The sequence below is a fragment of the Triticum aestivum genome, chromosome 5A (assembly GCF_018294505.1).
Source record: "Triticum aestivum cultivar Chinese Spring chromosome 5A, IWGSC CS RefSeq v2.1, whole genome shotgun sequence".
In the NCBI taxonomy this organism is placed as follows: domain Eukaryota; kingdom Viridiplantae; phylum Streptophyta; class Magnoliopsida; order Poales; family Poaceae; genus Triticum; species Triticum aestivum.
Genome location: NC_057806.1, coordinates 633,458,117 through 633,469,901, shown reverse-complemented (window position 1 = coordinate 633,469,901; position 11,785 = coordinate 633,458,117). Strand labels below are relative to the sequence as shown.

General features: G+C 49.8%; 2 protein-coding genes across 2 annotated transcripts; one reads left to right on the top strand and one right to left on the bottom strand.

Moving 5' to 3' along the window:
* Positions 1-316: 316 nt before the first annotated feature.
* On the top strand, positions 317-1,195 carry LOC123108072 (glycine-rich cell wall structural protein). Its single transcript, XM_044529929.1, has one exon. It carries the CDS (start codon positions 423-425, stop codon positions 858-860), a length of 438 nt encoding a protein of 145 aa, XP_044385864.1. The 5' UTR covers positions 317-422; the 3' UTR covers positions 861-1,195.
* Positions 1,196-6,296: 5,101 nt separating this feature from the next.
* Positions 6,297-10,572, bottom strand: LOC123105493 (vesicle-associated membrane protein 721). Its single transcript, XM_044527574.1, has 5 exons — positions 10,210-10,572; positions 8,281-8,422; positions 8,075-8,195; positions 7,931-7,993; positions 6,297-6,751 (listed from the first exon to the last, which is right to left on the bottom strand). The coding sequence occupies exons 1-5, from the start codon at positions 10,397-10,399 to the stop codon at positions 6,596-6,598; spliced, it is 672 nt and encodes a 223-aa protein (XP_044383509.1). The 5' UTR covers positions 10,400-10,572; the 3' UTR covers positions 6,297-6,595.
* Between the last annotated feature and the right edge of the window lie 1,213 nt (positions 10,573-11,785).

Sequence of the window (11,785 nt, the reverse complement as noted above, 5' to 3'; positions counted from 1 at the left end):
TTTTATTCACGTAAATTTATGCAAAAAAATCAAGTTTATTAAAAAAAAACTTCTGAACTGTTTTGACTTTTTTCAAAAAAAAAATCAAAAACTGGGTGTACATACACTACCGAGAAACCAAGGGGTATTTCCGCCCACTTCCCGGGCATTATCGCGCCTCGCCTACCTCCCACTCCACCGAGATTTTTACTGGCCATCCTGATCCCTGAACAAACATTGACTGCACCCCACGCCCCTCCCCATGCCCCGGTCGAGTCTCCGTCCCACCGTACGTACTCCTCTCCTCCTCCCTCTCGGCCTATTTAAACCGCAAGCATCGGCACGCCAAGTGCACCAGTAGCAACGATCTCACGCGCAGAAAACACAAGAGAGAGCGAGTAGAACCGATATCCGTAGCTGGTTTGCTAGACTAGAGCGGCGCCATGGCCAAGAAGGGCTCAGGCACTGCCACCTCTCTCCTGCTCTGCCTCGCGCTGGCGGCGCACGCCGTCGGGGCTGCCAGGACCATGCCCGCTGCAGCTGGCGGCGTGGCGGAGGCCTCACTTCCGGCCGCCGCCGCCACGGAGAAGGGCGCCGGTGCAGGAGGAGCCGGCGCGGCGGACGCGAAGAACCTGTTCGTGGGCGTGGGAGCCATGGGGGACCTTCCGGGCTTCCCCGCCGTCGGCGGCGGCTACGGCGGTGGCTTCGGCAACAACGGAGCCGGCGTCTTCACCGGCGTCACGGGCCCGCTCGGCGGCGTCGGGGGCGGCGTGGGGAGCGTCGGCCCGTTCGGCGGCGTCGGGGGAGCCGGCGGCATCCCTTTCGGAGGCTTCGGGGGTGGCAGCGCCCCGTTCGGCGGGTACGGCGGCGTCACGCCTTGAGTACGCCGCGGTGGCCGAGCTAGCTTGGGCGCTCTGGGACGTGCATACATGTACGTGACGAAGTGGCGCTCTAGCTCATGGTGGATCGCACTAGCTTTGACCACTTGTTTCCTTGGACCTAGGGTGTTGTCATGGTATGGCGCAAGGTATATGCGCAGTAGTACTTAGTTTTCAGGTCCGTGTACGAGAAGTAGCTGATTCGCTGGGAGTGTGTGTGTGGCCAGTCAGGGTTTGTGACTGTTGTGTGGTTGTGTTTGGTCGTGTGAACTACCTGTGTATCCGACTAGCTAGCTGCTAATGGTATGTAGTACGTGTGATTCTCGTGGTGTCCTCAACTCAACTCGGTGTCCTCGCAGTGTTCCAAACTCCAGTGTTCATTTCGTGTGTGCGCGTCTCTTTTGTCTACGTGGCAATATTAACATAGGGAAAGAGGCAAGGTTATACCTCATACTAGTATACAGTACTACTAAATTGCAGCTGACAAAATGCTCGGGTTAACTGAAGAGGGAAAAATTTATAAACCAAAAGGAAGAATCGCCATAATTGGAGTGGTATTTATCAAATTAACCCGAAGAAGAAAGCGGGCGATTCGTGTTCGTGCTAACAATTCAAAGCTTGAAATTAGTCACCATAACAAAAATTGCCCTCAATGCATGTGGACTTTATGAACTGAGGTCGAGTTCGCTTGAGTGTACCCAGTGTTGATCTCAGCATTCACGTACTAGCCATTTTTTTCGTGGGGTAGCATGCATTCACGTTTTCTGTACCAAAAACATTCATACGAGCATGTAGTGTTCACGTTTTCTGTTTCAAAATAAATAAAATAGCATTACAGAGCACTAGACGGTTCATGCCGGAGTGAAGGATTTAGGCGCGCCTGTAAATACGTGTGAGTGTGATCGATATTATGGCAACAGGGGCCGGGATTTATCTACATAGCCACGTGAATCAGTTCACACACCCCTGATGGCCTGATTCATCTGCTCTCCATGCTGCGTCGTCCGCGTTTGCGCCTGCCATAAACGCCTCGTACGCCATATTACTTACACAGCCAGCCAGCCAGCGAGGTAAACGAGTCCATCCCACTGCGCGGTGACGAACTGGAACTGAAGACGAACCCGGCCGTACGTACTACACTACTACTACGCCCTAGTCGAAGGCATCATGCATGTACAGTACTTTCGGCGGAGATCCATCTTTAATTTGTAGCCCAGGACGCACGCAGCATGATAGTAGGCGGCAGAGATCGATCCACCCGCGTGCGTACGTCCGGCGATCGACCGGCATTGATGCGAATCGGGCCTCGAGATCGGCGCCACGTCGGTCCGGGCGCTGTCCACTGTGCGCTTGCTAGAGCTGGGAATGGAAATGTGCTCGGTCGGGCAACCGCTGGCCATTCATGGCGGTGCCCGGTCAAGGCCAGGCCGAGCTCTGAAGCGGCGTCACGTGGCGCGGCTAGCTTGCACTCCATCGGCATCGGGTGTTCCAGGTACGGCACCTGATGGGCGCCATTTATGAGTTGGCAGCGAGGGAGAACGACTAGGCGAGCGGCGAGCGGCCAGCGAGGATAGGAGCTGCAACACGCTAGGGGCATCCATCACCATGGGCTGCTGGTCTGAGGCAGGAGCCGTCTTCAATTCGCGTGTTGCAGATGCAGATGCTGCTGCAGCGGCAGCAATGGAGAAGAGCGAGGGGAGGGGCACGTAAATGCGGCAGCAAATGCGTCGCACCGGCTACGGCCGGCCTAGAAGAGGGGAGCGCGTGGATTGGCACGACAGACGCAGCTGGGACTATACGCGAGCTCTGCAATGCCCAGGGCGCGCCACTACGTCCGCTGCGACATGCAGTCAGATAGCCGCTTAGGGCATCCCCAGTGTCATCCATCAAAACGTTTCCTGTACTTTCTTAATTAAGTACTCCTCTATTCATTTTTATAAGGCTTTGTAGACATTTCAAACATTGCGTAAAACAACTCAATTTCACCTGTCTGAAACGACTTATAAAAATGAACGGAGTGAGTAATAAGTTTGAGTTTCCAAAGAAAAATAACGTTGCTAAACATGTACTTGTGTCATTTTGTCAGCTTTTCGTCTGTTTGGGTCGGTTGCCCGCTCGACGTCCGCCATGTTTTCTTTCTGGGTCAGCCGTGCGTCCAACGCAACATACCCATTTCATGTCCATCTACAAATTTAAAAGGCTTGCGGCCATAGATCATGCCAGTGGCCATGCCGCCGCCCAAAGTTCATCGTCGGCACCATGCCAGCGGCCGGCATACAATGCCAGCTTCCAAAAATACTATCGCACAGTTCTTGCTTGCGCGCTTGACCGGCACACATGCCAGCACACAAAAAAGGTCAGGAGTTTGACCACGCCATCTCGGTTGTGGTCATGCCAGCACACTTGTCGGCATACAAAAAAAGATGGTGCATGCTGCCATAGATCACTCATCATGGTACTCACGATGGACACGAATCCAAAAGGTTGATGCCTTTTGTTCGACGCCAACCTTGGGGCCTTGCCCAATGTCCCTCCAACACTCACAAAGGAGCTTGTCCTCAGCCGTTATGTATGCCTTTGTCCGCTTGCTCTTGCGTTTCGGTTTCACCCAGACGGCTTGGTTGGCGAGCTCGTCCTCGAACAAAGGCTCCCAGTCGATGTACAACTCATCCTCTTCCTCTTGGCCATAGTCCTCCGAAAACTCGTGGTCCAGCGGGAAGCCGTCCAGCTCCAGGACATTTTTTTTCGTTTTCCATGCAACGATTCCCAACAGAAGGGTCTTCTGCACTAGGGAGCATGCCCAATGTGCGATCACGAACAAGAGAGTATCGACCACCTACTGATCTCATGTTCTTTAGCGAGATCGCTTTGGTTCGAAGCTCCGTGCATGCCAGCTTGATCATAGGTCGCCGGCGTGAACGGCCCTCGACCGTCTTGGCTTTGGGTCTCATCGGGATCGTAGCCAGCCGCGGTGGCACCGCTAGCGGCCGCCGCACCACCCTCGAAGATGATGTTCTCCATTAAACGGTTGGTCGTCTCGTCGGTGGCAGCCGCCGGCATTCTGTCGAACAGGTTACGGGTGTCGGTGAGCACGTCGGCTGGCATCTCCCGCGTGCGTTTCCTGGTCCCTCCGGACGACAAAGCACCGGTCACCGGTGTGGTGTTGAGGTCGATGGGCGCGGGCACAGGCATGCAAGGAGCCACCACGCTCACCTCCGGCGAGCATTCCCCAAAGAGTTGGGAGGATAGTGGGTAGACGTGGAAGCCGGGGATCGGGTGCATCGCCGACGCGCATTTCCTGGTCCCTCCGGACGACGTGGCACAGGCCACCGGCGTGGCGTTGAGGTCGATGGGCGTGGGCGTGAAAGGAGCCACCGCGCTCACCTCCAGCGAGCATTCCCCGGAGACTCAGGAGGCTTGCGGGTAGACGTGGAAGCCGGGGATCGGGTGCGTCGCTGACGCGTGCGGCGACTCCAGCAGCACCATCCGAGGAAACGCGGACGAGCCGGTGCTAGCCGCAGCCACAGCGGCGTTGACAAGCCCCACCAGGGTTTAACCCTAGGTAGATCAAGGCCTCCCTCATTGCCGCCGCGACGCGAGCATTAGTACTGTCCTCCTGCTGTGCGGCGGCGGTGAGGGCCGCTGCTTCGTTCCTTGCGCCCGCCGCGTGCCTCCGGCCCTTCCTCTTAGTCGACTGCACGACCCGCTCTTCCGGCGTCAGCTTCTTCTTGGGCGGTGCAGCGGTCTTGCAAGGGGCGTGGGGTTTGCCTTTGCCGGAAGGGGCGGAGGCGAGACCAGACGAGACGAGGGAGGCGAGGCCGCCGACGACGACATCGAGGGCGTCGTCCATGGCGAACGGCCAGGAGCGCGCGGGCGGGAGGGTTTTTGGGAAATTGAGGGAATAATGGATGCTTTGCCACCGATTGGCGGGCCAGGAGGAGTAGTTGGTGCGCAGTCCGCGCGCCCGTCTCTTGTTTGCGCCGACGTAAATCAGGCTAAAAAATGAGTCGTAAATGGATTGACAGGCGGACAAAAAGCGGACGCGCATCTGTTTGGGTCATTGTGTTGGGCCAACTTTTCTGTTCATCATGACCCAAACGAACGCGCACATACGAAATTGGAGTTAGCTCTAATTGCCATCGATCGAATGATTTAAAATGAGGCTGAATGACAGACATTTGATTAACTTTTCTTTTTAAGAAAGGGGGCAGGTGCGTAGGCGATGGGTTGGATGGCTGCTTCACTATCCACTGACCACGGACACGTTGTCTGATTTAATGGACAGAATTGAAGCTGCCGTCAGAATCATCATAGTCCGTGCAGGTGCAGCTGCAGTGATCACCCCGCTGCCTGAGCTGAGGTGCAGGAAGGCAGGCAGGTAAGCAGATGCAGCCAGCCAATGAAAGCTCTGGTTCAAGCTCTGGATGTTCCGCAAAGCGGGGCAGGGCAGGCTCACCGAACAATGGCCGGCACTGACTGATGAGCGGTGTTCAGTGCGTGCGTAGCAGCAGCAACTAAACGTGTCATACTGTAGGCAACTGGAAATCGCAGCAGGCGGTGGGTTTTTTTTTAACAGAGAGTACTTTATTTCGCAGATAATGCCAGGTCGTTTACATTAAGGTGAGAAATAGTCTGAGATTGCATCTTCCAAAACCTCAGAGGGTCCACTAGAATGAGATGATTTTGTTATACAATCAGCTACACTATTAGCTTCCCTGGAGCATTTTGTTACATTTCCTTGCACTCAAAAAGAATTGCCGATTTCTGGCCCAAGAAAAAGGTTTAGAGCCTCAACTGCGTTTGAGCTGTCCGGTTTAATCTGTAAACTGCTATAGCCAATCTTAGCTAGTAAGTAGAATCCATTCTGAATAGCTATCATTTCTGTCGAATCCATCGAAGAAACATGATGTATAAACCAAGATGCCGCAGCAATAAAATCGTGATGATCATCCCGTGCTTGCTCCTGTGTGGGGCGGAGCTTGGATTGGGCCATGCCCCGGGCCCCAGGCTGCTACAGTAGGCTACAGGGCCAAAAAATGCAACAGTAAAACCGAAGTATTGTGCAGTCATGTTCTCCGTGCTGAAGGATCGCAGCAAGCGGTGGGTGATATCACTGCACAGTCGTCCCACGCCGGAACAGCGTACGCATATCCCTCCGTTACACGCCCATGGATTGCCGAATACATTTGCTATCAGACTGGCCTCTATTAACAGCAAACGGGAAGGGATATGACCCCAAGCTATGCAAATAAACCGGGTGAATGCAGCAGAACGCAACAAGGTTCATCTACGTCGCAGCAACGAAAGTGACACGGCATATGAGAGCAACTGGCCAACGCGTAGAAGCCAAGGCCAGGCTTGTCGTGGTCAGACAAGCACAAGCTCCAGCCCCCAACAAGAGAGACCAAAGCAGACACATCCACATAATTCCGACTCCAATTAAGTAAATCTACTACTCATCCTCATCATCATATAACAATAGAACAAAGATGTCAAGATCCAAGCTATACATACATAGCGTCCAAAAATACACGACCCGCCGACCCAGCCACCACCCATCCGGCGGTAAGCGAACATCCCAACACGACGACAACGAAAACACAGACCCACCCACAGGCACCGCGGCCCGGGCCAGCGCACACTAGAGAAGAAAGAACACTAAGCACCATATATGGGTTTTGCTCGAATCAGCAGTAATATAAGGACAGTTGAATGTGTCTCACGACCTCGAGTAGTCCTCACTTGGACTTGCCACAGTTGAACCCATGGCACACCGACAGGATTATGATGAGGATGAGCGCGACGATGATGCCCAGGACAATCAGCTTGATCTTCATGTTTTGTAGCCACATCTTTCTCCTCACCTGTGTTCCTTGCTGCCTGAAATCTTGGGCCTGAAATTGCATGCACACCATTAAAAATCTTAGATAACAATTGCTGTTTCAGACATCCAACTGAAGCATAATTGGAAACACATGGTATGTTTATGCAAACTTTATGATCAAAATTGAGTAGCAATATCATGTTATCCTTTTGAAATACCCAAAAGCTCAACACTAGGCAATGTTTTGGCTCGCCAGAATAAGACCAGGATGCTAAGATGGGCGGCGTTGTATCAGCCAGGAGAACATCAACTTCAAAATTCAAATTTTGATGCCCAAGCTTAAGAACAACATTATGGTCGTTTGTGTCTCCTTATCACAAGAACACATCAACTTGGAGATATAACTGGTCATTACCATTAGAGCAATAGCAGGAAAACACTTAAAACTCTTGTAGAGGAAAAATAACAGTTAACTTATCGTAACAGCAGAAATAATTAATGCTCCATTAGTAATAAATCCTATCCAACGTTACCTGAACAAATATGTAACTGTTCTCACCAACGGAAGTAGGAATTACAGGAAGATGACATATTCAATCACCTTAAAGTCCTTATCAGCTATAGGAGAAAACAATTTTTGATATAACCTAGGGAGGTCTCTAGTCATCCATAAGAAGTACTCCCTCCGTCTCACATATTGGATGTAATAACCTATGTTTTTAAGGCGACGCTTTGCTTTAAGGCGCTAGGGGGGGCGCCTCGACGCCTAAAGCGGACATATTTGCAAAGCGCTTGGGGGGGGGGGGGGGGGGGGGGGCTCGACGCCTAGGCGTCGCCTTAAAAACATAGGTAATAACATCTTATATTATGGGACAGAGGGAGTACTAGCCAGCCTTCTTCGATGAAGTATTAGCCAGTTACGCCTGAGTAGTTTGAGCATATCAAGAGCACCTAACACAACAACTACTAAGTGTGCCAGTAGTTGGCTTGACCACTTACCATAACTACAGTTTAGTATAAAGCTGGATCCATCTTAACTGCTTCAATTGTGACCTTTCTGTACTCTTGCTAATATACAATAACAGCTTGGAACCAAGCCTAATTATCCTGGTACTAACAATAAATAATAACAGCTTGGAATCGAACCCAATTAAAGTACAGTACCCAGTACAGGGCGGGATAAAAGAATGTGCCAATTATTAAAACCTGTGAGCGGAGCGGGATTAAAGAATGTGTCAATTATTAAAACCTGTGAGCGGAGATTCTCTGTCTTGTCAACAAGCAGCTCAATCTTCTCCCCGCGATCAAGAACCTGAATTTTAGAAGTACACTTAGGATCAGAAACTTCCTGCAAATTATACCTTCAGTATATCTGCAAAGTACAAAGATGTACCTTCTCAATGTTTTCCATCATCACGTTCTTGACTTCTGAAACTTGTGCTTGCACTTTAGCGAGCTTGTTTATCTCTTCAGGGTGGTCTACACAGTACTGCATGTGCTCTTTGAGTTTTGACCTACAACAGTAAACATTCACACAAAATGAGCAAAGTAAGGCCATATATTTTAAATAGCCCCACACTGCCAAAAGCACACACGTACCCAAACTCTCTGTTGAGGCTGCTTGGTGCAGCAGTAGCAGCTTTCCCACCAGCATATCTTTTGCTGAAATCGTCCTTAACCCGAACCAAGAAAGCAATTGGCATCTGTTGCCCCACTGATTCCACAGCAACCACACAGTATGCTGCAGATGAAAGCATGATGTCAGCATCATAGTTTTTTGACTTGGAAGTTAGCAACATCAACAAATGCAATGTAGTGTTCTGGAATTATAATTCAACCAAGGAGAGAAACAAGCATTATCTTCATTTTTAGAGAAGTGCTATGTCTGCAAAAAATCAGTTGCTTAATATATTTCAACAGTAGTTCCTTTATCAATTTTTCCCAGCAGTATTGTCACTGCTATAAGCAATGTGGTCGTTGGAAAACGGGTTTGAAGGAATTGAGCATTAAAATTCACATAGTAGCACTAGAAAAAAACGCAGCAATATAACAAAATTAGTCGGTAATGTTAATTTCCACTACATCATCACATCTGTCTTCTACTACCTCAGTACACAATCAGTTGTGACTTTTGACTTTAACTAATGAAGGTTTCACAAATGTTATATTTGAACATTTGAACATAATCATGTAATGTATGAACGGTATTGCTAGACTGGCAATGAGATGTACTCTACTGATGCTATACACTTAAAAAAGTGCATCTGTGTACAGTAAAATGCTACTATTGAATATTCACAAGTAGAAGCCAAATGTCAGAACTAAATATGGATTGAGAGAGCATTATAGTTTCCACATTAATGCAAATCTCGAAACAGTTTTAAAGCTTCCACTGGGCATGTGCGACAAAAGCAAAGACTAGTGTTGTTGCAAAGTGCCAAAGGCTACACTTAACAAACAAGTGCATCAAATCTACAGTCCAATCAGAGAGGAACATCTATGTGAATTGATTTTTCATAAATACCGTGCAAGGGAATATTCATTCTTATGGTGCTTGCAGATCAATACTCGAATACTTTTGCGGTTGTAGAAATATTATCCATGAAATGCTTATACAAACTTAGATGGCCCATCGTAATGTGATCTGCTGTCATAAAAGGCTGAAACATGCTACACACTTATGTAGGTTGATTTAATTTATCACTGGTGAAAACATCTTCTAACCAATTCCCTATCTACTTGCTCTTCAAAAAGATCAAGGGTATGAAAATAGCATTATAAATGGCACTCACACCCATTAGAAAACTCGGAAATGTTGATACATCTATATTACTTTTTAATAGATTATTAAGGGGCATTGCTTATCTGGAAGCCTATACCATGCATATATAGGCTGCCATTTGCTACACACGTCTAGCAAGCCAGCAATGAACCATCTACCCTTCTACTATAAATAGATATCACGACATGTAAGCAGCAACAAATGAACTGCCAAATTAGCATAAATATGTGCTGGCATTCCATACACATGCCTAGCAAGCCAGCAACTAACAGTCTGCCCTCTACTATAAATAGCACAGATATCCAGAGCCGGCACTATGTACTTGATTATTTTACTGCTGATGTCGGTCGGCTATTGCAGCTCTTACAACCACTGGCCCCATAGGCGTGGGATAAGAGGAGCAACCACAATATATTGACTGCATAGCACGATATTGACCAAGTATTACCAAACTCGAACTGGCCGATACCCAGCGTGCGACCAACTAAACTAGAAGCCTGGTACCAAACGGCGAGAGCAACAACCTCCCGCACGAAGTTCGCGCGGCAACAAGCCGATCGGCAGCAGCAATCGAAACGACCCGGCCGCAAATCCAGCGAATCCGCGAGATCTACGCCCGGCGAGCCCAAATCGAGCGCGCGTCGCACCAGATCCACGCGGATCAGATCACGCCCGCGACGAACCGGACGGAGGGAAGCAAGGATCGGGCGGGGCGGAGGGGAGGGGAGGGGAGGCGGGCGACTCACTGAAGCCGTCCTCGACGAGGTAGTTGAAGGTGTGGCCGTCGCAGTTGTAGGTGAACTTGTTGTTGCTGGCGGGGAGCTTGACGAGGCACTGGGAGGCGATGGTGGTGAAGTTGCCGGTGAACTCGGTGTACTCGGCCAGCACCACCGTGCCGCGGGCCACGAACGCGTAGATGAGCGACTGCTGGCCCATGGCTCCTCCCGCGCGCTTCGCCGCCTCTCCGCTGGAGCTCGCCGCCGGCGGGGGAGGGGGGCTGCCGGATTGGATCTCGGCGAGGCTGCTGCGGGAGGGGAGGGGAGGGGAGGGGAAGGGGGAAAGGTCGGTTTCGCTTTGGTGGAGTGGGAGGAGGGGCAAGGGGCAATGGGGGTGGTGGGGGTGGTAAAAGAAAAAGGGAAATCAAATTTGGTAGGTGGACGTTTTGCGGAACGGTCCCCGAAATGTTTCCGCCCACCGCGTGGAGACCCCTTCTGGTCTGGCTGGCTCCCTCCTGGTGGGTCGTTTGTCGGTTCAACTTTTCCGGGGTTGGTTTCTTCAGGGTTAAGCGAGGGATGGATTGATTAGCTTAGCTGCCTCGTCGGGCTCAGCAGCCGCGTGCCTTCTCCGTACCGTCGATGATTTAATTATCTATCTTCCTTTGCTCAAGGGAAAAAAACTATCTACGTTCCTTTCTTCTTTTCTACTCCTGCAAATACAGTCAGATTACCACAAGTTTGGCTATTAAATTAGTACTCCCTCTGTTCACTTTTATAAGACCTTGAAGACATTTCAGACAATGTGTAAAACAGCCTATTTTGAATTGTCTGAAACGACTTACAAAAGTAAACGGAGGGAGTACTAGAAGCTTGTGTGAGGTGCGATTGGTGCGTAATTGTATGAAATGAAACTGGGGTCAACGAAGCTTGTGATGTTGGCGCGTATGGATGGCTGTAGCATCAAACACATCTAGAATGGACAGCACACATGTCACGCATGTGACGCGCTTTATTGTACAAAAATAAGACTATGACGCGGTAGACGGCATTTTACTAAAAGTTTTTATGGCAGCTATCATTTTTTGACAGCGAAATATACACGATAGTCTAACATTTGAGTCCTGAGGCCCTGTCAAATCGACCTTTTTTGCGCGTTCAGCCGGGTTTCGGTGAAGCTTCCCCTTTTTTTTGTAGTTTCGATGGGTTCAGAAACGTTTGTAATCTCCAAGTTTCGTGTTTGATCCAGCCTAATCTTAAACAAAATTTTAGATCTAACTTCAAAAGAAAATCAACGGATTTAAATATGTCAAAATTTAGAAGAATTTCTGGAATTTCAAAAGGTTGATATGTCGGCGAGGTTCAAAAATTTTGGGCTTTGTTGAATGTTGATTGATTACGTCATGATTTTCCCTCCTTGCCACACATGTGTCCTCTCCCGTGAGCGTTATGAACCTCAAGACATAGTGATCCTTGCCACACATTTTCCCTCCTTGTCGTCACACCTCCGCCCTACGACGTCGGCCTGCGCCATCCACCATCGCGTGGAGGGAAGAGGAGTCTTCGTTGTCGCCTACGTCGATAGGGCTTTGCACATAAATGAGATTAA